Source organism: Heliangelus exortis, chromosome Z (genome assembly GCF_036169615.1).
Source record: "Heliangelus exortis chromosome Z, bHelExo1.hap1, whole genome shotgun sequence".
Taxonomy (NCBI): Eukaryota; Metazoa; Chordata; class Aves; order Apodiformes; family Trochilidae; genus Heliangelus; species Heliangelus exortis.
Genome location: NC_092454.1, coordinates 39,240,184 through 39,265,719, shown reverse-complemented (window position 1 = coordinate 39,265,719; position 25,536 = coordinate 39,240,184). Strand labels below are relative to the sequence as shown.

General features: G+C 39.4%; 1 protein-coding gene across 2 annotated transcripts in view; it reads right to left on the bottom strand.

Moving 5' to 3' along the window:
* PCSK5 (proprotein convertase subtilisin/kexin type 5) overlaps window positions 1-25,536 on the bottom strand; it is a 260,142-nt gene that overhangs the window by 156,919 nt on the left and 77,687 nt on the right. For both annotated transcript variants that reach the window (XM_071731597.1, XM_071731598.1), the window contains exon 5: window positions 23,797-23,873. In XM_071731597.1, the coding sequence (XP_071587698.1) occupies window positions 23,797-23,873 (77 nt within the window). The remainder of the gene's footprint in view (window positions 1-23,796; window positions 23,874-25,536) is intronic.

Genomic DNA, 25,536 nt, shown 5'->3' with positions numbered 1-25,536 from the left:
ATAAACATTAATGAGGTCACTCCTCAGTCTCCTCTTCTCCAAGCTGAAGACACCCAGCTCTCTCAGCCTTTCCTCATAAGGAAGACTTTCCACTCCCTTCATTATCGTGGAGGCTCTGCACTGGACTGTTTCAAGCTGTTCCTTGTCCTTCTGGAACTGAGGGACCAGAACTGGACAGAATATTCCAGATACAGCCTCACCAGGAAAGAGTAGAGGGGGAGGAGAACCTCTCTTGACCTACTAACCACCCCCCTTCTAATAGACCCCAGGATGCCATTGGCCTTCTTGGCCACAGGGACATATTGCTGGCTCATAGCCATCCATTGGGACCCCGAGGTCCCTTTCGTCTACTCTGGTCAGTTCCCACCCTATAAAGGTACCCGGGATTGTTCTTTCCCAGATGCAAGATGCCCTTTTTGTATTTCATTAAATTTCTCCTCCCTGCCCAACTCTCCAGCCTGTCCAGGTCCCTCTGAATGGCAGCACAGCCTTCTGGGGTGTCAGCCACTCCTCCCAGTTTTGTGTCATCAGCAAACTTGCTCACAGTGCACTCTGTACTCTCATCCAGGTCAGTGATGAATACGTTGAATTGTACTGGTCCCAGTAGAAACCCCTGAGGGCCTCCACTAGATACAGGCCTCCAACTAGACTCTGTCTCATTGACTCTGACTCATTGAGTTCTTTCCTTTAACCAGTTAACCACCTCACTACCCAACCATCCAGAGCACATTTCTGTAGTTCAGCTGAGAGTACTGTGTGGAAGATGGTGCCAAATGCCTTCCCTGGAATCTAGATAAATGACATCCATTGCACTCTCATCATCCATCCACCTGGTCATATCCTCATGAAAGGCTGTCAGGTTGGTTAAACATGACTTCCTCTTGATAAAAACATGTTGAGTACCCCTAATGACCCTCTTGTCCTTGGTATGCCTAGAGACAGTGCCAAGGATAAGCTGTTCTGTCACCAGGGATGGAGGTGAGGCTGACTCGGCTGTAGTTACCAGGGTCCTCCTTCTTACCATTTTTTAACTCTGGAGTGACATTTGCTTTCCTTCAATCTGCAGGCATCAATATTGCTGCCCACGACTAACCAAAGATGATGGTGAGTGGCCTATCAGTGACACCTGCTAACTCACTCAGCACCTGTGAGTGTACCCTATCAGGACCCATAGATTTATGGATGTCCAGGTTCCTTAATTGATTCCTAATCCAGCCCTCATCAGATATGGCACACTCCCCATTTATCCTGACTTCCTTTGAGTCCTCAGGGGTTTGGGGCTCCTGTGGACAGTCTCCAGCTGTATAGACAGAGACAAAACAGGTATTCAGTAACTCTGCCTTCTTTGTAACCTCTCTCGCCAGCACACCCACCTCATTCAGCAGTGGGCCTATATGGCCCCTAGCGTTAGTTTTCTTTGCGATGTATTTGAAGAAGCCCGTTCTGTTGTCCTTGGCCTCTCTTGCAAGGCTTAATTCCAAAGAGGCCTTAGCTTTCCTGGTTGTTCCTCTACATTCCCTGACAACAGTCTTACTCCTCCCAAGTGGCCAACCCCTCTTTCCATTATCTGTAAACTTTCTTCTTCTATTTGAGTTTGCCCAGCATTTCACTCTTTAACCATGTGGGTTTCTGGCTCTATTTCTTGATTTCCTACCCATAGGGATTCTCTGATCATGTGCTTGGAAGAAGTGGTCCTTGAATGTTATCAAACTATCTTGGGCCCCTCTATCGTCTACTACCTTGTCCCATGGGATTTTCCATAACAATTGCTTGGAAACACCAAAGTTTGCCCTACTACAGTCCAGGGTTATGGTCCTGCTCAGTATTCAGTATGCTCCTATTGCATACTCATGGCCACTGCAGCCAAAGCTGCCCTCAACCTTCACTGCTTCAACCAGACCCTCCTTGTTGGTGTGTGTAAGATTCAGCAGCATTCCTCTCCTAGTTGGCTCCTCCAACAACTCCACATTAAGAAGTTGTCATCAGCGCAATGGAGAAACTTTTTGGACTGTGAATGGCTGCTGAGTGGGCCTTCCAGCAAATATCTGGGTAGTTAAAATCTCCAATGAGAACCTTGCCATTGCAAGGCAGCTTTCAGCTGTCAGTAGAACACGTCATCTACTTCCTTGTCTTGATCAGGTGGCCACAACAGTATCACCCATGCTAAGCCTGCTCCTTAGTTCTCATCCACAAACTCTCACCTTGCTCCTCATCAACCCCTGGACAGAACTCAATACATTCAAGGTGCTATCTCATGTGAAGAGCAACTCCCCTACCTCGCCTTGCTGCCCTGTCTTTCCTAAAAAGGACAGAACCACCCATGACCACATTCCAGTCACATGAACTGTCTCTCCATGTCTCTGTAATTGCCACTCGATCATAGTCCTTTGACTACACATAGATTTCTAGCTCTTGCTTATTACCCATGCTGTGTGCATTGGCATACAGGAATTTCTGGGAGATGAACATTCTGATTCAGCCCCAGGGGGGTGAAAGGTCTTATGGTCTTCATTAATACTGGAACATTGTCTCACTTTTGCAAGCCCAGTGGCAACCCCATTCTCCTTCAAATCTAGTTTAAAGCTCTATGAATGAGCCCTGCTAATTCTTGTCCTAGAATCCTTTTTCTTCTTCTTCCTCTCCCACATATAATCATCAGGCCTGGTGTCTTATAAAATCAGCCACGATCATAGAACGCAAAACTCTGCCTATAGCATGAGTCTCTGAGTCAGGTATTTACTGACTGGGTCCTTCTATTGCATCTCATGTCATCACCTGCAACTGGAAGGAGGGAAGACAAAATAACTTGTGCCTCAGAGTCTTTCAAGGCCCTGAAGTTTTTCTTCATTCCTTTCAGACCACAGAATGCAGCTTCTTCCCCATCTGTCTGGAAGATCAGTAGAAGGTGTAGTCTGAAAACTGCACTAGGTTGGGGAGTTTCCTAGTGATATCCCTGATTCTAGCTCCAGGAAGCCTACACACTTCTCTATGATGAGGCCCAACTGGCATACGAGGCATTCTGTTCCCTTTAGGATTGAGTCTTCAACAACTAAAATATTTCTCTTCTTTATAGAAGAGGTTGTTAAGTGGTTGGAGCACCAATCTGTCAGTGTTGAGACCTCTGGTATAGGTTGCCTGTGATCCACATCCCCATTAGACTGGCCATCCTCCAGTCGGGTCTCGTATCTATTTGAGACAGGACCATCATCTCCACCCTCATTTGTCTAACTCTTGATTCCCAGAGCTCCATACCTGTTGTGTGAGTACAACAGGGATGATGAGGGAGGTTGGGAGAGGATTCACCTGCTTCTTCAAGGGAGGGACCCATTTTCATTCTCTCCTGTCTCTCAGGTCCCCTTCCCCTACTTCTCGTGGAGCCTGCAGCTGATGTCATTCCCTCAGGGATGGTAAGGTCTGTCTCCACCAGTCTATCTCCCTTTCACACTCTCTTACAGTCTCTAGTCTTTCAACTCCCACCTTCAGCTCAGCCATCACGATGAATCTGAGAAATGAGCATGAGAAATGAACGCTTCATTCATTTCAAAGTTATATGTATAAAACTGCTTCTTACAAATAGTTTCCCACTGTGTGTATCAATCATATATATGCAACTCATTTTGGTTTAGTATGGTTTCTGCTAGCATTCTTTTAGCCTTTTTGTTTCTGCTATGGTTCCTTTAAGTGATATTTCAATTATTCAGTGAAAGGAAGTACTTTCTAAGAAATTGACATGTAAAAAATCATGTTCTTTCCACACTGCTTTTAGTTTTCCCTTATATTGTTACTTGAGACCCTGAATTCTGCAGCTAAAATTAGAAAAGCCTTCTGATTAATCATTACACTAATTTCCTAATTTACTTGATAAACGAATATTATAAAACTAATGCCTGAAATTTATTGTCTGAAATGTAATATCTGAAATTTAAAGCAGTGAAAGCTACAGTTTTCAAGCTATAGTTTATAGATACAGCATACCTAGTAAGAGGTGAAACAGGAGGTGTTAGCATTTTTTGTGAATATATATCAAAATACAACAACCTGATGTCTTTGTAGGATGCCTCCATCACATAAAACTTGCTTAAAAAGTTGATGCAGTCCTAAAAGAAAGCATAACTGCTCCTCTACAAAGAAGGATCTGCAATCTACATTGATAAACTTTAAGGGTCAATGCTTCCTTTCACTGGATCCTTTGCCCACTTATGCTGAGGGGAAGTAAGTTCCCAGGCTATTAAAAGGCACTTCAAAATGACATTCAGCTAAAAGGTTTTGTACTTGTGCTAATGTCAGGGTGATGTAGTATTGCAGAATAGAAACATGATAGAATGCTTGGCTATGAGACATTCTGCTCATCTACACACCTGTTTCCTACCTGGAGTCTAATAGAAAGAAAAGGAATGGAAAATATAAAAGGGTTTTTTTTGTTGTTGTTGTTCATTTATCTCATAAGGAGAGACATGAAAAATCACTATTGAAAGATAGATTTAGGCTTAAGAGGTCATCAGATAAAAGAAAAAAAGATGTCACAGGCATTATCTTAAAGTTGTATTCAGAAGCTGGCCAGCACTTTCCACCATAAAACTGTCAGGATTCTGCTTAGTTTTAACTGCACTATGTTTACCATAACTTGAAATAAATTGTTGGAGAAATACGCTTCTATGGAAAGGTGCATGTTACTTTTTTCTGCTGCATGCTTGAACAGTGCTTGAGCACTCAGATGTTTAAGGTACAGTCTTTTGACTGCTCTCTAAGCATAAGATAAGAAATTTAAAAGCTACACACTAATATATAGCGCAAAGTAAATTTTTTCAGTAACATTTTTTCTGAGACAGAAATGGTTCAGTATTTCAGACAATGATGGAAAAGAGAAAATGTGCACTGTCTGTGATTAACTATCAGCTCCCTACCCCAGCAACACATTTGAAACACAAAACATTTATCTTTCCATAATCACTCTTACTTTGCCTTTCAGAAGAGGAAGATGGTATAAGGTACCAGAAACATCTTTAAAATAAAACTTAATTAAGATCATCTCTGAATGTTTAGAGTAAGGAAATATTCAGAGTTAGTGAAGACATCTGCTGCTAATTTTTAAAGCCCCTGCCATGTAAATTGGGTCTTCATTTCAGAACCTCCATCTCTCACAGCTATTCTTTCAATTTCACAGACACATTGATCATGCATTTCTTTGCCCTATTTTACTCTTGAGTAGTTTTTCAAGTATTTCAGAACACAAAAAGCTCATGGGACTGGAGGATTTAAAGCCCTCCAGCTTTTCATGACCCTACCACTACAGTCCAGCCCACTTCAACCATGTACCAATGGATCTTTTCAGAGTGGGAATGTGAAGAGTTCAGAGTATTTAAATGCAAGCCCACTATAAACAACTCTGGGCATACCAGTAATTTACTGATGTTTTTTAAGAGATAGGAACCACAGGGATTAGCTTGTAAACAAATGAAAAAAAGCAGTGGGGGGCTGGGAATGTCTGTATCTGTTTGGGGGGTTTGTTTTTAATCCAGGGAAATCCTTACAGAAAGAAAGAAAACTTCACATCCTTTGCCAATTCTATGCTGTCTATATTGTATGAATGGTTACTAAATAGCTGTAAAAAGATTAGAATAGGTAAGGTAAAAGTAAGGACTAGCTAACCTAATGTTATATATATCTTAACAGTCGGAGCTTGAACAGCCTATTTTCTAATAACCTTCCGCTTCCCTTCTCAGCATAATTACTTAATGAACATATTCCCGACCCATGAAAACAATGCACTGATATTAAGGGAAAAAAAATTACTTAGTCTATATTGTAAATCAAAGTATAATCCCAGGGACAGAACTTGTAATATGAACTAAACTATGCAGTTAGCATACACTCAAAATTACAGGGCCAAAAGATGTTCAATTATTAAAATAATTTCCAAACCTCCATAAGGAGAGGGAGAATGGAAGTTTAAGTAGCCATCATCATCTGTAAGCAGATATCTGAGTTGGCTTTTATGTTTTCCAAAACCTTAATTAAATTTTCAAATGTTTTCAAAGATCTCTCTTACACTGGGATACATCTATAAACAGGAAAAAGTGGTATCTAAGACACTACCAAGTAGTAAGTGCTGAAAAAAAATTAACAGCAATAATCAGAAATGCGTTTTATCAGAAATGCATTTTATTGCATCCCAGAGCAATGCCTTATGTAGTGTAGAATAAGTAATGTTTTAGACCTTCTAATACATAAGTGATCTCAATAATCTGGAGGATGAAAAATTCTGTCCAAACTGGCATTAGGCTGGGATGTTGTTTTAGGAACATCTGGAAAATGAAATATAAAGAAACTGTCAGAAGCTAAAAGCATGGTCATGGAAAGACTCAATCTTTAGCCTTTAAAACACAATCTTCTGCAACTGAATACAGTAAGAAAAAGGCAACTTCACAAATGAAAGATGATTTGATACTAACAGTGGAGAAAGAGATAATAAATAAATGTTAAAAAAGGTACAATAAACATCTTCAGTGTGATATTTCAGGAAAAATGCCAAAGACTTGGGTGTTACATCACAGATAGGAACATGTTTCTGAGCATCACAGTGTTGTAATGTGGGTACACCAGAGGACTGGAAGCTGACTTCAATCAAGTTCCCCAAGACTAATCACTTTTTGCATTATTACAGGGAATTTCTTAAAGAATAACTTGGAAATATCTATTTCTCACAAATAGAATCAAAGATGACAGCATTAGAATAAATACATGAAGCACTTCATATTTCAGATGCACGTATCTTAAACAAAGTGGGTAACTGCCTTGCTACTCTCTCTACATTTGTTACCTGTTGGCAGTGAGCAGCTAATTTGTCACAAGTGCAAAGCTCTGATATGAAACCAGCAAAGGACTGAGTTTCTACAATGCTAATTACCATTTTACAATTTTGTTTTTGCAAGAAAATTATTCCGAATGCACAAACCAAATATAAAATAAATAAAAAATAGAAAGATTTTAAATAAGTAAATAAATTAATTAATTAAAATGAGTATGTGGATGCTTACTCATCTTGGCTCCCATGCCACAAAAGCAAAAAGAATTTTTTTAACCTAATGCAAACTGGTTGAGAGCATGTTGAAGGGACAAGAAGTCACAGAACAAGGAAGATGTACTTCTAGCAACTCTGCCAATAATTTTATGTATATGAGGGTGGTTGATCTCTCCATGTGTGTAGTCTGAAGAACAGAATAGCATCAACACTTTGGAAGAACTGAACAGCTGTCTACACTGCTCTTATTCTTAAATGGTGAGACTAGACAGTTTCATCACTTCACTCATGACAAAGAGAAAAAAGGACAGAAAATCTCTTTGTAATATGGCTGCCTGCAACAGTCTCAGTGAACAGAACAAAATCCTAGAATTTGAATTATGCAGCATGCCAATAACCTTACTTACTTAACTTCTAGTAACAGTGAAGAAACACTGAACTTTTGTACAAATACTGGAACATTTTAAACATACCAAAGCAGTCACTAAAAATACCAAACAGAATAAACCACATTTCCACTACCACCTCCTTCTTTTCTGGGACACTATTCCTCTCATATATTATCATTGCCAGTAGATGACAGAAGCAAAGTACCTACATTGGGTTATCAAGTGTTTCAGGTATTGCTGGCTGAAATCCACTTTTTCTTCACAAAGTAGAAACACCATGTTTCTTTGGGGAGAAATAAGAATAAAAGTGGGTCTGTGGCTGTTCAAGGTTTTCTGTGCTAGGCTAAACACAGCTGGCACGTGCCTTAGGTCATCTGTTGAGAAGCAGTTGATCTCCTCAGCAGTTCATCCAGATGAGTCTCATTTTTCAGTTCAATATCAGCATAGATATATATACCCTACCAGGCAGTGGAAAAAGCATCTTTCTGGCAGAAGTGCTGACATCCAGCCCCTGTTTCAGTGCTCATAGTTTACCACCAAATTACCTGCTTTACCAGCACTTTTCTGCTGAGCCAATGCATTTTTTGAACCTTCTCTATGTGAACAGAAACACATAGATAGATAAGGCATCTATGATACCTATAAGGTATCTATGATGCCTATGATACCATAGATACATAAGGTATAATGCACATCTATAGAACTGTTCCTTACCCCAGCAACTGCCCTGGTTACAAAGAGCACTCACATTATATGGGAATTAGAGAAACATTTTTTAAGCACTAGAAAGTGGGCATGTTATGTTTTTATATCAATGCAACTCTAACCCTGAAGACATAGAAACCAGATGCTGAAAACAGGAAAAAAGCAGAGGGAGGAAAAACACAGGAAAAACACAGGACATGCTTCACCATTCCCTTATCTATACTAACCTTTCTCTCAGGGAGTACCTGTGAGTTGTTGAGCACCCAAGATTAGTCAGATGGAGTAATATATGGAGAGCTAAAAAACTGTGTATGGAAAAAATTACAAAATAATAATCACAAATCCTGAACATGGAAGCTGAAGAGGAAATAATATCCCTGTGATACTTCATATTCCCATGCCACAGCCAATGCACAGTACTTTGAAGTCTTAATAATACTCTATTCATGTTTAAGCCTGCAAGATGATGATGCCCCATGCAAAGAAATGATGTCTGCATATCTGCAGGTCCCAGCTGACCAGAAAATAACCTCAGCATGTGCCTCAGAGGCACCCTCTTTTTCTCCTTCCATCTTTTCCCATATCCATGCAGGAAATTTCTACATCCTTGCCAAAAAAAAAAAAAAAAAAAAAAAACACCCCACAGTTGTGACACAAAGGTCATCTTGTCTTTTTCACAGTCAATGCACTACATAGATTTCTAATTGAAATTACAAAATCCCCAAAGCAACCAAACACTCCAGCCTGAAAACATCCATATGTCTTTGTAAAAGGAGACTGGTAAGAAATATGCAAGTCAATGGGAAACCTCAGGTATGTTTCAAGATGTTTTCAGAGGATGTGTTGCTTCACCAGCAACTATTTCACTTAGAAATTGCATTGATTTAACTGAAAAGATAAAATTAAGGCAATTTAGACAATCAAAATCTTTGCAGCCAGATTTTTATTCCATTTGAACAAAATTTTATATCAACTTAATTTATCTTTGTTAATTACAAAATTATATAATGCCACATGACGTAAATATATTCAAGCAGAGACTTGTAAAATAAGTCCTTACGTAAATTATTCTCATGTAACTATATGGATAATGAGCATAGTTTAACATCTTGTTACTGGTTTTGGAGTATAAAATTAATCTTAATTTAAGAACAAGGCGTCAGATTGCAAAGGAAGTTGTGTTACTCCCAATATTACCTTACACAAATCAGAAACTCTTGGTACGCTTGATTAATGCTTCCTAATGAAGCCCTTTCACCAATGAACTGTTATCAGTGTTTCTGAATATGCAGCAATTTAAAGTCCATAGTATATTATAATTTTCAATACTTTTAAAAAACTTTAGAGTAAAAACTGGAATTCTGACACAATCAGTAGTTTTGGGTAGGCCTTTTCCCAGGAAAATCCACGATTTGACTAGGACAATAGCATTAGAAAACACAGGCTTGGACACAATGAGTAGAGGTTGCTAAAAATTCGTTGCTGAAAATTCCAAATGTACAACCTACAGTGAACATGCTTGTACCTGAGAATGCTCACTGTGAACTGTCTAAACCATCTTGTCTATCCAGAAGGCATAAAGAAGAACTTTGAATGCAATGGATACAGATGAAGTAGTCTGCCACCACCTTTTTTTTGAGCCGAGGAAAATTTGCGATTTTGCTTTCCCACTTGCTTTATTTTACCAGCTTTTACTATAATGTCTACAGTCTTAAAGAGCCATACTCTTTGGTGTAAGGAAATACTAGTATTCACCATATTCTCTATCCACCAAAAGATACTTAGAGGTTAAACTGCAAATCTCAGAGTAGAAGGAACACATCTACTAGAACAGCCACAGTATAATGCTGACAGTGTTCAGAATAAATACAGAAATTCTGTATCCTTTTCTTGGTCTGTAAGCAAATCATCATAATGTGTCTGTAAACAAAGCCAGAAATAAATCATCTGACTGCAATTTCTCAGCATTCTTGCAAGCTACCAAACTGTGTTTAAGCCAGTGAAAGGCAGGGATATTTTCTTCTGAGTTACTGCTGGCCCAAGGCAGAGGTCTGCCCTGTGAGTTGAAAGATTTCACATTGCAACATAAGTATGCATGAAGAAAACAAGTGATGGAATTTATTTGGTTAATGGCTTTAATCTATTTGATCATCAGCTGGTGAGCTGGTTTCCTAAGATTTTCAGGGGACCTGAAAACCACCTTCTTTGGTGACATTTCCTATATTTGTAACAACTGTAGCTATTACAATTATATGATTTAACAGAAGTTAAGAAGTAAAGATGTTTTTTCTATTTTTCTTCAATTGTTTTGTGCCTGTGTTGCCCCATGCTTCATCCAATCACTTTCACTGTTATAGGTGTCAGTTATGTGTTGCTTTTCAGGGACCGAGAGATCAGCACAGAAAGTGCAAGACCAGCAGCTCTGCAACAGCTCCACATTTGGGCACTCTCTGGAGCTTACGACCCTTACACCATGGATATGTTTCTGTTACCATAAATAACTCTTCAGAAGGTATTAGAATCACTCCTGAAAACTGGTACATTTTTAAAAGTTTGAGGTATTGACTCTGGCAGGCAGCTCACCCCCACCTAGTCACTCAGTCCCTCTTTCCCATTGGGATAGGGCAGGGAACTGAAAGAGCAAAGGTGAGAAAAAATTGTCAGATAAGATAAAAAACAGTTCAATACATAAAGGGAAAAAAGCAAAAAACAAAACCAAGTGATACTTAGGAAATTCTTCATCACCTCCCATCTTTAGACCATTGCCAAGCTACTCTCCAAGCAACAGCTACTTTGGAAAAAACTCTCCCCCAGCTTTATTGCTGAGCATGGTGTTACATGGTCTGGTGTCGTTTGAACAGGAGGAACTAAGGAAGAAGGGCCTGTGGACTCTGAGAGGAGCAGGATGCAAAGGAAGGCGTCTATTCCCCCCCATTTCCTGCCATACTCTAGAAAGACTGGGAAAGTCAGCAGCTACTCTTTTTTTTTCTTTCCACTCTCTCCTGGCTGTGCTGCTGTTCTGCTCTGCTTCTTTACGACCATCTCTCCATGTGCTCATCAGAGCCCATATCTATTGAGTTGTGTGTATATATATACACTTGTATATATTTGTATTCTTTGTTATTTTATCCCTCATGTTAATACCTTTCCCCTGGTTAGTAAATCTGTATCCAATTATTTTCCGTTACCAACTTAAAGTGTCTGGTCTTTATTCCCATTTTATCTTCCCTTTGTGTTTGTGGGGGGAAATAGAGATTAATTCTGTCCTTACTTTGTGGTCCACCCAAACTGCTAAGCCACAACATCTGGGACATCCCTTCAGCCAGATGGTATCAGCTGTTCCCCTTTCAGCCTCTTGAACCTTATCAGCCTCCTTTCTTGAGGGGGCAGCATGAGAAACAGAGAAGGCCTTGACACTGTGCAAAAATAGTTCAGCAGTAGCTAAAACATGAGTCATCAACACTGTTTTGGTCACAAACCAAAAACATAACACCAGATGAACTGCTGTGGAGAAAATTAACTGACACAACCAGATTCAGTACACTCTGGTATAACTCGGACAAATAAGTCATTAAAAATAAGCCATTGTACCCTCAGTAAGTTTGCTGCCAACACCAAACTGTGTAGTCAAGTCAACACGCTAGAGGGGAGGTATGCCACCCAGAGGGACCTTTACAGACTTGAGAAGTGGGCTTGTGCAAACTTCCTGAAGTTAAACACAGCCAAGTACAAGGTTCTGCACCTGGGTGGAGGTAATCCTATGCACCAATACAGGTTGGGAAGATTGAGGGCAGCCCTGAGGAAAAGGACTTGGGGGTGATGGTGGACCAGAAGATTAACATGAACCGCCAATGAGAGCTTGCAGCCCAGAAAGCCAACTGTGTTGTGGGCTGCATTAAAAGAAATGTAGCCAGCCAGTCAAGGGAGATAATACTCCCCCTCTACTCTGCTCTTGTGAGATTCCACCTGGAGTACTGTGTCCAGTTCTGAAGTCCCCAGCATAAGAAGGACATAATGCTCCTTGAGTGTGTCCAGAGGAGAGCCACTAAAATGATCAGAGGGCTGGAAAATCTCCCCTACGAAGATAGGCTGAGGAAGTTGGGGTTGTTCAGCCTGGAGAAGAGGCTCTGAGGTGACCTCTGAGCAACCTTCCAATATCTGAAAAACTATTGCAAATAGCTTTTTCTTGGGGTAGGGCTTCTTACATGGGTGTGAAGGGAAAGGACAAGAAAATGGTTTCAGACTTCAAGAGGGGAGAGTTAAGTTAGACATCGGACAAAAATTCTTTCCTGTGAGGGCGGTGAGATACTATGAGAGGTTGCCCAGGGAAGCTGTGGCTGCCCTCTCCCTAGAAGTGTTCAAGGCCAGGATCAATGAAGCACTGAGCAATCTGATCTATGAAAGGGGTCTGTGCCCATACAGGGGGGTTGGTATTAGATAATCCTTAAGGTTCCCTCCAACCCTAGCCATTCTGTGATTCTACAGAATACCTTACATCAGGACTGCCCATGTTCCTAGACCACCATGACTAACACTAATACCTGTGTTCTTTATCACCTTAAATTAATGGCCATGAGCTTGCTCTATTATGCATACACCCTGTAAACAGCTATTTTATCTTTCATTCCACATCTTTTTTCACAAGCTTTTACATGACAGTGTATTATCAAACACCATCTAACCTGATTAATGATGCCAATATATATCATCTGGAGAGATCTCAGGTGCTTGAGCGATACCCTTTCACTCAAAAATCTCCACATGAGAACCCCATCATTTCTAGGCAGTCAAAAAACAAATGCAACAGAAAAAAAATTTATAAAAATATTTTGCTCCAATTCTACTAAAATCATACCTAAGCAGACATGAAAAATGAATATAAGCATGTGGATCTAGAGTTCCATGTTTAGACCTACTTGGTACAAAAAAGTAGTCAATTGGACCTTCCCAAGTTAGCCTAGGGAAATGCTTTTAGGGAAAAAAGATATTCATGCTTTCATGCAAGGAAGATACTGACTTCTGCAAGGATCTTAAGGCCATAAAGCAAAAAAAGAGAAGAAAAAGTGATATACAGGCAGGTCATGGATGGGTCTTTAAGCATTCTTCATACTCAGTTTCTAATAGAGAGTGACTGCTGTGACAACATTTGTAAGAAATGGATGTTCTATAACTTGAGTCTGCACCATATTTCAGCTCAGAGACATACTTCCTATCTATTTTGACTTCTATGCAATTTCAATTTGCACTGTACTATATATGTACAGTGCTTAGTCCTATATTTCATTTGATGTTGTTCTGCACTAGACAGATCTCTCATTCCTTTTTAGAGCTGCATTTCAAAGATGAATGAGGAAACGGCTGAAATAAGTTCAAGTCCTACTCTTAGGTGTCTTGATAATTGTTTTGCAATGAAACATATTGATTTGTCAGGAGCAAGGTTTGCTACTAATTGGAAAAGGGGTTTCAGCATAAGAAATTCAGTTCTCACACACTCAGTACACTGAAGAACAAGTTAGTAGCTGTTTATCTGATGCTTACAGACTTTTAAGAAGCGTACAGCAGGGATGGAAGTTTGGGCTGAAAGAAGATGTAACATGCACCTTCTTCGGCACTCTGGCACCTCTAGCCATCAGCCTCACCATCTTCTGTGCTGGAGAAGTAAATAGGCAATAGGGTCTACCTCAGTTTGCTAAAATCAGAGACTCAATGATTCTTTTGGGACTCCATAGCAATACAAGTAATTTTCATAGCAGGTTAAACTTTTGTAGCATAGACCTCATCAGTATAATCTACATGTGTGATGGATAGCCACGGCTTTACTTCTACATCTGTATTTCTCTTACTTTGTTTTTCTTCAAGAAAAAGAGGTAACATAATCAAGAGAGAAATCTTACTTTGCTTAAAGTGTCAATAATTTGACAGTATATATTTAAGAAAAATTACAAAATCACAGTAATGTAAAATGAGGGTAGAAAAAGTAAGTCCATCTACAGCTATAGGCAGATTTGTACTTTTTCATTTGTAAGAAAAAAGCGACATCTGAGAGTTTTGTCCTGAAAATGCCTTATACAAAAACCTACTAATGCCTTAAGTCATTTGATTATACCATAACTTGGCAGTTAGCTATGAACAGCATGTTATTTAGAAAAATGCTTCAATTAAAAAACCTTTGACACCCAGATTTACAATTGCTTCATCAAACCTGTAATTAGATGTCTGCTTTTGATGCCATAGGCATTATAGGATGGAATCGATATTATACTTTGTGCATGTATATGCTGGCTGAGAAGTCTCAATGAACCACATTTTGCACTGCATTTGTCTGAGCTGACTATTGTGAAATCAGCTGGCAAAACTAATTACCATATGTATGACATGAATCCATTCTTTAACTCTCTCTAATACCTATGGGGACAACACAGAAATATATTTATGCTTCCAAAATTTAATCCTCCGTGCATAAACACATGCAACTTGAAAATGGTCTACTATTTTACTGAATCAAAACTCCTGTAGATCACGGAACCACAGAAACACAGAATGTCTAGGGCTGGAAGGGACCTTGAAGACCATTTAGTCCCAAACCTCCCTACTACAAGCTGGGATACCTTCTACTAGACCAGGTTGCTCAAAGGCCCAGCCAGCCTGGCCCTGAATGCTTCCAGAGAGAGAAGGCATCCACAGCCTCCCTGGGCAACCCATGCCAGTATCTCACCACATTCACACTAAAGAATTTATTCCTAATGTCTAGCCTAACTCTAGCTATCCTCTTTCAACCTAAATCCATTGCCCCTTGTCCAATTGCACACATTGATAATGAATCCCTTCCCATCTTTCCTGTGGGCACTCTTTTAAATGCACTGAAAGGGAACAATAGTCTCCTTGGAGTCTTCTCTTCTCCAGGCTTTACAACACCAGCTCTTAGTGTTTCTTCACTGGAGAGGTCTTCCAGCCCTCTGATCATCTTCACAGCTCTCCTCTGGACTCCCTCCACCAGTTCCATGTGCTTCCTGTGTCAGGGCCTCCAAAATTGGAAACAGTACTGCAGGTGGGGTCTCAAGAGAGAGGTATAGAGGGGGAGAATTACCCTTCTGATGTGGCCCAGGATAGTTGGCTTTCTGGGTTGAAAGCTGCCAACTCTTGTTGATCTTCTCATTAACCAAAATCCAAATAATTTTCCTCAAGACTGTCCTCAAAGCACTCTCTACCCACCATGCATTTGTGCTTGGAATTGCCCCATCTTGATGTGCAGGATCTTGCACTTGGTCTTACTGAACTTCATCTGGTTCGCATGGCCCCACCTCTCCAGCCTGGCAAGGTCCCTCTGGATGGCATCCCTCCCCTCAAGTGCATTAACAGCACCACACAGCTTGATGTCATCAGCAAACTTGCTGAGAGTGCACTCAATCCCACTATCCATGTCTCCAACAAACATGTTAAACAGCACCAATCTGGTACCAACCCTTGAGGAACACCACTCATCACTTGTGCTCACTTGGATAACAGGCTTTTGACTAGAACTCTTTGAGAATCCATATCTTTCCAATTTAGAGACTGGGATGCCATGAGGCAGTGTAGAATGCTTTGCCCAAATACAGGTAGATGACATCAGTTGCTCTTCTCTTGTCCACTGACACTGTGGCCCCATCATTTAAAGCCACAAATTAATCAGGCACGATTTTCCCTTTTTGAAACCATCCTGCTTGCCACCAACCACCTCCTCATTTTCAAGGTGCCTTCAGAGCCTTCAGGCAGGATCTTCTCCATGATCTTGCTAGGCACAGAGGTGAGACTGACTGGCCCAGAGTTCCCTTGGTCTTCCTTTATATTGTTGTAGACTCTCTCCTCCAAAATTCAAAACCTCAAAATACAGATGCATACATAGAGGGAATATCAAGTCTGGGAAAAAGACCACCTGGAAAAAACCTTTTCATTTCTAATTCACAAAAACACAACAAAGAATTCTGAAAAGTGAATGACACAAATATCTCAACTACCAAAGCTTATATCCCTCCTATTGTTGATTTTGAATTGGAAGGGAAGATCCAATTCATTGTTATCAATTATTTACATAAAAGAGCTAGAAGAAGTTGCATAACACTTCAGAATTTCATTTCATTTATGAGCTCATCGTCTAGTAATTCAGTAATTAGAAACAGGAAAAAGGCTTTCCCATAGTGTTGTGGCTGAATGTTTTGAGACCATGAGAGTCTTACACATTATAAAAAACAAAAGCACTTCTACTCAAACAGCAGTTTAAGTGGTGAGAAATAACCTCTCAATGACCAATACCAAGGTAGTGAAAAAGGACTATTTTTTTCATCTCTGAGCAACTGGCATTCTGGCTGAACTTTAGTTCTTCTGTTTGATTTCTCTTAGTTTCAATGACTACTCAGAGAAATGTCTCTTCCTTGGCTCTTAGAAAATTATAACTGATACCACTTGTGGACTTTGGGGGGGATTATGTAATGCAGTGTGATAATATAATGAGCCAATTAGAAGAGTTTACCAAAAAGACAATTTTTGGCAGTTTGACAAAACTGTCATTAGGATACTTTCCACTGTTGAAACTGGAACCTGGATCAAAAAGGCTATTGAATAAAGCCCAATTTTTCATTGTCCTGTCAATATAAAATGCTCTCACAAGGGACTGCCATAAGGACCCCTGATGAGGCTGCATGCTGTGGATGAGTGAATCAACTTGACAAAGACTGCCTCTTCTCTAGCCAGGCTAATTGTCCTCAGCTACCAGCAATTCTGGGGTCCCACTTACTCTAAAAAGGTTCAAATGAACACACATTCTATTCTCAAACACAAAACATGAGAATTTCAAAACATCAGCTCTTAGTTCATTTTCTGTTCTATTTTAATACAGACCTTAGCTCTTCCTACAGGTTAAAAATCCTTTTTAGTTTAGAAGAAAAACTTTATCAAATGCACCTTGTGGGGGGTGTTCGTTCTCCATGTTTTTACAATATTTTTCTTTGCAGGAAAGAAAGTTTTCCTCTAAAAAAACGTTAACACATGCACCAAGCCCTTCAGTCCTTCCCTGAAAGAAATAAAGGATGTCTGGTGATAAGCCCTGAGGTATGGCCACCTGAAAGACAGGCAGCTTCACTGAGTACACAGTACACAGGGACTCTAAGTAACAGTCAGAACAGAAAATATGCTCCAAATGAATCTGCAAAATTATATGACATCAGCACAGTAAAATTTTGTGAGGTCCAATGTTTATCTCTCTTATTTTTAAAATTTTAAACTGGAACCTTTAGCTCCAGCAACTGGAAAGCAACAGAGATCTAATACCTCATAACCTCCCTGCTGCATCATTCCCCTAGGCACTTTGTTGGGTCACTAGATCATAATTAACTTGGAGGCTAGCTGATGAATCACTAACATAGCTCCTTGTAAAATGTGGCAATGTCACTGTAAGCTGACACAGGCTGCACCCTACTTCATTATTAACATCTGCTGAAATTGTAGCACAATAGGACACAGCCATGAGGGCAATACATTTAAAAGCAGAAGCAAACATGTTATATCAGGATAGCAATCTCTGCAGCTTCTGTACCAATGACTGGTGACTGTTTAGTTCAGACCCCAACTTTTGTAAAGAAACAAACTGCAGAGAAAACAACACAAAAATGCCCATTTTTTAAACATTCCTAAACAAATGTGCAATGACACTAAGACATTCAGTCACTAATACCTGGGATTACCAATACTACCCACACTATGATCTGAAATACATATGTTTAGTTCTAGTCTAAATTATCTGCCTGTTAAGAAAGATTTATATGCTATCAGAGATGCTTCAATGGCACTGGACAGTTGACACTTTCCCAGATAAAACCATTACTGAACACTTTGGGTTTTTTAGTCATCCAGATGCTGGAGAAAGTCAAGATGAAAAATCAGAGTACAAAAAAAAGAGCAGAAACAATGAAGCCTTTTCCTGAGAGCTGATACCTGGCTCCAACTTATCTCCAGATTCATTCCACGGCTTAATCACTTACTGGCTTTCCCAAGTCTGCCCTAAGGTGAGCCTTAGGATTTGCAGCTCAGTCCTGTTTGCAAGCCTTGAGCAGCCACAAGGAAATGAAGTTGTGACCAGTCTATAAAAACAGCCAAGGTCTTTTTTCATAGTCGTAACTAGACATCTGACAGCAGAATGGTGTTACACGAAGAATAAAGCACAAGATGGTGCAGCAGTGCTTTTCACTACAGCTTATATTCAGTTCTGTCTGCAGCACATGGTACAGACAATTTCAAAGCAATAGCAACAGGTGCATACTGGCAATCAAAATGCATAGACTAACTAGACAAATACTCTCAATTATCAGCTCCACTTTCTATCACACTGCCGCAGGGTCTTCAGGGTCCCTGTATTTGACTGTGCTCAGTTCTGCAGATATCTGCTCTGAATAGTGTCAGAGCAGTCAATGAAGCTTTTTAATTTTACTTTATTGACCATCCAGAAGGCAATAAAAGATGATCTGCCTGTCAAATATCTAGTACCCATGCTGATTAAATGAATCAGGACATACCACAGGCCTTTGACATAAGCAAACACTATAAACTAGCAGCTTGACACTCTTGGAAGAAAATTATGCCTTTAGCATTTTATTGAGCATCTACATCAATGTAACTGGTAACAGAAAGTAATAATGAATCAAAATGGATGCAACAGAAAAACAATGTCAATATGTTGGCTCCAGCAGGACTGAAACTCAATAGGTCAATAATATTTTTGCTGTTGTGAGAAAAGATGTAAATCTGTCCAGATATTGCAAAGTTTAGACATAAGTATCTCACATTTCTTATGATTTCTGCACAAGAAAAATTGAACCCCCAAAATCTTACACTCATTAAAAATAATTTAGAAATTTATTATAATAAGTTATGAAGAGGGATTTATCACTAAAAAATTCTGACGAGGCATCCAAAGAGTGACTCAACATCTCCAAAACAGCAATAACAGCTTACTTTTTCTTATATAAGCTGAACAAGAACTTCGTTAAAGGCAACTATTATCATTTAAAGTAGTTTATTTAAAAGGTTCTCTATTCTATAAAAGTGCCTGCAAGCAGAATCAGACCTAAGCTCTGAAACACCATCACTGAGAAATTTCTTAGGAAACTAAAAACCTCATTTTTGTCTGGTCATAATAGCAAAACTTTTTAATACTGTGAACATTTCTGTTTTATTACTGAAGCAATAAAATGGGTAGAGTACCATTTCAGTTATGCTGCCTTCATTCTGTCTAAGGACCTGTGACTGATTATGCCTACCTGCTTCAACACAGTTGTTTATAGGTAATGGTGGAATGACAAAAAAATAATAAAACAGCACTACTCAGCACTGAAGCAAAACAAGATGCTTTGAATAGCAGGAATGACTTCATCCACAGTGCTGAGTGCTGTCTTTAGCCTCTGAGCAAAAGGAAGCTCTAGTACAGGCCTGTACCATTTACAAGCTTTGTGATTTGCTGCCAATCTGTAGAAACCAAAGTAAACTTCTGGCAGCACTCCTACATACCATAGTAGTTCAAGAGACTATTGTCCCACCCTGATTTTGACTACAAGTCTTGAAAGATTAGTTTAATGTTTCTTTCTATCCTATTTTCCTTAGCTAATATAAAATTTAATGTACAGCTTCAAAAATATAATTCTGTACATAATTCTGGCTATGTACAGTTGCTTCACAATCCCCATTACTTTCTTCTCTTTCCCTTTTCTTCACCAATAAGCCTCATCAACAGAAAGTCTTCACTACTAATAAAAAAGTGAAAAGATAGCAAACAGACACAGTACCCTGATGTTTCACAGCTGCACGCAAAGCTGCCCAGAGACACCTTATTTTTACAGTAATTCTTTTACTCTTTATCATTCCATCCCTTAAGGCTGGGTTATAAGGCAAAATAAACTAAACCACTTCATTTCACTTCACTTCTTTAGTGGAAGACACAAATCACCATCACTCAGTGACGTCCAGTTGCTGGACTGCTACAGCAGGAAGCAGTAATCAACCAAATTGATCTTACCCATTACAAAATATTTGGAAGACACGGATTTCAGAATATTCCCTTCTTATGGTTACCTCAACTTCCAGGCCTAACTCAAATACCTACTGCCAAATTAACTTGTATACTGGACATTCAGAATTCCAGCCCCCATTCTGAAGACATTTTAGACACATAACACTATAGAGAGACTACTATTAGTGCTTTTTAGTACCTATGTAGTTGTTTAATCCTAGCTGAGCCCAGTGAGAACTAGAAAGCTCCCCGAAAGTTGAAGGTACTTAGATGTTATTTACCAGGTTCACTGTATCTGCTAATTGGAAATACCAAGCCTCTAAAGTGGTTGTTAGGCTGTCAAGTAATCTTACACTGAAAGTATGCTTCATGTATCCTCTGTGTCCAAAAGCTGACTCTACACTGACTCTGTAATTCCTGATAATACTGAAGATCACAGCATCTGTCCTCCCACTGCTACATTTCACCACAGGACCTTACGGGTTGGGCAGTGAGAGTATTCACCAGGGAGGGAGAGCACAAAAACTCAGATCTCCCAGCTCTGGGACAGAAAGCAATCAGTCCACTTTTATATCCCACATAAAACTTTAACTAGCAACAAAACAGAAGGCAGCCTCCTTTCTCTGGACATGCTTAGTGATGCAGTGATGACTTCAGTACCCAGCCAAAGAAAAAAATTCAGCTCTGTGATTCAGAGCTGGAAATACATGGATCTTCACAGCATGAATCCTTGAATGTGCACTTGGAACTGTGCATGCAAGTGTATCCTTGCCATGCCCCCAGCTCCAAGGGCAGAGACATCTTCATGAAGATGAGCCAGGATGTGTGTCCACAGTGTACAGGGGCATCTGGGGGTGGACATCAGGAGAGAGGGATGTGATGTGATGCCAGATGGCAGCTGAGTGTGGGAGTATTTGCAGAGGGCCAGGCTGACTGTCACATCTACTCCCAAAACTCCTTGGAGGCCACCACTGGCAAGTGCCTGTCACTTGGGGAAATGTCATGCAGTCACCTTACTTCACTGAAATTCATGTTGCCAGTGAGAGGTTCAGGACATGCTTCATTTTCCCCACTTGTGCCTGTCTCACTCTTCTCTGAACTCAGGCTGACTTAGTCAGGTACCCACCTGACTGGGCTGAAAATGCAACTTGTTGTTACTATGGTTGGCAGTGCAGTTTTCAGCAAGACTCGCTCTTGAGAGATGCACAAAAACTAGAGAAAGGAGGAAAAAGCATACATGAGGGGAGAAGTGAGGGTAACCACTCTTTTGTCATCATGAAGCTGCATGATGCATGAAGCTTGCTCTTCCAACACTTTGTACAGGGTTGTAAAATAGGTATTTAGTTCAAAGCTACAGCTGATGCTGAAATGATCAGTCATACAAATTAGTTATTGCAGCAGGCTGCATGGCAATGCCTACATACTCCGGGCTGTTAAAAATATATGTTTCTACTCTGTTTCCAGGTAACTAGTATGTTTATAAACCTTGCTTGTAGTTCTGAGACCTCTCATAAACAAAATCAGAGATATCTCCAATTAGCTACCAAAGCTTTACAGCACCCTTGCTGATTTGGATCTTTTACAGCAGTGACAAGACACCTCTAAACCTGAGACCTGAGACAACTACAGCACATGAAATTCCTCATCTCTAGGAAAACTAAAGGGCTTTGGAAGAAGTAAGGATTGATAGACATCTGCTCTGATCACTCTTCTGTGTCAATAAATATGTGGCTTGAAGGTGTCTCCTAGCAGTTTCAGTGTAATATTAACATTTTCCACATAAACATCCAGCTCTGAAATCCTTGGCTTGTCACAGACTTAACTGCGTCTATCTGCCGTTACACATCAGTGCTTTCTTTTTGCTTAAACTTACACTATCCTGCACATGCAGAACTTTTATACATTTCAAAACAAACATTTTTTCTGAATTCCTCTTTTAATTCTTTCATGGCATTCTTGCTTTAGGAGATTTCCAGTGAAGAAGAGGCAGATACAATTCAATCAACTGAGCTTGTGTATGGTAACAGGATGAGAAAGATACGCCTAATAGGTAAAAAGGAAAGAAATGGCTCTTGTGTGTACTTGCTTCTAGATGAAAATATTTGGCAGCATGTGAACAGCACCAAACAAGAACAGTGGAATGAGAACACATGACAAGATAGCATTTCAAATAAACTATTATTCAAATTAATGCCAATATTATACATTTCTATATTGAACTATTTCTATTCATCATAAGTAAGATGTGTGTACTTACATTTATTTATATAGCTTTTAGCAGCTAAATCCTTACACATTTCTCATTTTTGCTTCCAAGGTAGGATCAGACTGACCAAACAAGAATTTGGCAGAATTCACCCCATTTTTCTGAGTTATTTCACCCTATGGCTGAAAGTAGCTATGACAGCTCCCCGAGATTCACTGTAAAACAAGTGGGTCTATATGTAGCAGGCAGCTATCCCTAATGAGGCCCTGTTCTTCTGCCAGCTCACACATGGTTCTCTGCTTTAATAAAAAAGGTGTTGACCAGGAGAGAGAATTCTCCCAATAAAGTGTGATCCAAGGTTGTTCCAACTGGTTTCTCCAGTCAAACCAAAGCAGTTTTGCTGCTGACTCCCACCTCACACCTGCTGCATTTTTCTGGAGAAAGTTTGAGAGATTGTAGGTAAGAGACAACACAGACCCATAACTATTTCAGTTGTGTAAAGGATGAAGTTTCAGCTCTTGTAGTCTCCCTTCTGCTCTCAAAATACTAAAGCCTTTCCACAATATTATTTATAATAGTAATAATAAGCGCCAAACAAATAAAAACTAACCCAAAACTGCAAGAAAATAGAATGAAGAGTCAACATATTGACAACTAGTAGGATTCTTCTTACTCTAATACATGCAATATCACAGGAAGGTATTTCTTTCTGCCAAACACCTAGTTGAAAAAGGTTACCAACAAATAACTGCTCTCAAATACCTATGGGGGCAGATGGGTGGCCTGCTTCCCAAGGAGAGGTACTTCTCCCAGTGTCTCCCCGAGACTTCACCATGGCACATCCAAAAAGCAGAGTTGGAATGATAAATATCAGAAAGCAAAGCTCTGAAGAAGAAATATGTCATTCACAGAGATAAAGCCAACCAGTCACGTGACACAGCTATTGTAATCTGGCAGAATTGTCATTTCTGAGCTTATAAGGTTTCTGTCAACCCCCATCAGTGAAATCTCCATCACTTTAAAAGATATTATTATAGGGGGAAAAAAAAATCTCCATTGATTTGTCTATTCAATATACAAAGTCTATAAAGTTCAAAAGAGTCAGAAGCTTAGACTATTATAATAACCCCCCAATAACTCATTGAGATGATATCTGGGAAAAGTAAGAAACACCTTATATTCTACACTCCAAATTGATCGAAAATCATTCATTTCACATGCCCTGAACTCTCAAAATAAATTTTATGTGTTTTCAGGTGGCTCCAAATGCTTTCAAAGCCTAAGTGTCATGGAGAGTGCATAAATATGTCTTTCAAAAGATTTAGTTGCAAATCATGATCCTTTATGAGTAATCAAATTTCTTAGACTGTCATAGAAGAACTGGTACTTTCTACTAGGTGAACTAGATTGAAAAAGCATAAATATCACAGTGCCTTACTTGTTTTCATTGCTGGCATCATATCGAGGCATAGGGTCAAAATCATTTCCATTGACATCAAAACTGGCCTGCGAATCCTGTAGCCAACAGGAGAAAGAAAACCAGTTTCTCATTAATAAACGATTGACTCATGTGGCCTATACATTCTTTAGCAGGTTTCTACAAGAGATTAATTAGGTTAACTAACATTCCTGTGGTTTTTTGATGAGTACATGTTTTAGGAAAACATCGTATGTTTAATAATTATAGGATTTACATATTTTATTTTATTTTTGGAAAAGGAGGAAGGATAAGAAATGCCCTGAAAAAGCACAGTTTCAGTGTCAGAGGAAATAGAATGCTGTTTCATTTAAAGACTACAGTTATTCTTTAAAAAACTTGGAATTTAAGGCAGTTCATTCTCAAGCAAGATGTTGCTATGTTTCAAAATTTAAGAAATTATTTGCACATTATGACTTAAATTTCAGTCATAGTTTCAAGGAGATAGTATAAAATAACTTTCTTCAAAAGTATTGCTATTTAAAAATATTTTTATAAAATACTGTTATAAAAATACATCTTGAAATGCAACTCAAACAGCATTCCCATTTTCCTGGAAATGTGACTACTTGAAGTATTTGTAAGATATCTCTGTACTTTTGTTCCATATTTTATATTTACCAGTATCCTTACTTCTGGAAATAGTTTATAGAGTAAATAGCTGCTGGTCTGTATGGCTCCCATTAATCAATGCAGCAGCATGTGGTGTGTTGACATGGCAAGCAGCTCTTTTTAATCTCTTCTTTGTTCAAAACCATTTACCACATCCACCTCAAATATTCCTGTTTGCAGCCACACCAGTAGTAATCTGACACATAGAAGGCATTTGTCATCAAACAAGCAATGTGCACTCCTCTGGGGGAATTCCTTGTTGAAGTGAGGAAAGGGAGAGAGGAGGTGGTAAAGAAAAAAAATAGATGCTTTAAATTCAGTGGAAGGACAGTAAAGGGATGAGGTGATGTGACACAATCCGAGTCATTCACTTAGGAGGTAAAATTATATTTGGTTTGGTTAAATAGCTTACTAGATCAAAATGAAAGATGTGGCATGCAGTAGGATCATGTGTACATTTACAAATAGGGTAGTCATCCTTGTGTATTTCAAAGCTGAGTTCCACATGCAGCATAGGGAAGGGTACAGATACAAGTAGGGCTAATTTAAAATAAACAGCTTTAAACAGCTTTAAACTGTGGACAGAACTGTAGCTTTTGATGGGCTATTAAAGATGTTTCTGTCACCTTCATCTCTTCAATGCTCTGTCAAGACTCTATGCTCCCCGGAAAAAAGCCTCTCCTCAGGGATTTTTAATAATATCTACATCTTTAATGTGAATGAAGGTACATTATTGTTAGGCTCAACCCAAAAATGTTTCTTTGTTTTCTTACCTCATGTGAATGTACACCTTGCACACTATTTCAGAAGAATGATACAGTCCTCAAGATCATGTGCTTTCAGGTAATGTCTACTATCACGGCACAGGACTCTGGTAAATGTGGCCCTGATGCTATGAACAGCTTCAAATTCTGTCTTGAGCTAGTCAGTTTCTGACTAGCTGAAGAAGTCACCAACTAGAGAAGGAAGTTCTCATTGCATATCTCCTCCAAGGATTATTAAACCAAGCATTTAAATGTGATGAATCACAATAAACAAAATCCTCCTAAGGTGACATGAGACATAGGAAACAGAAAACAAAGGGCAGAG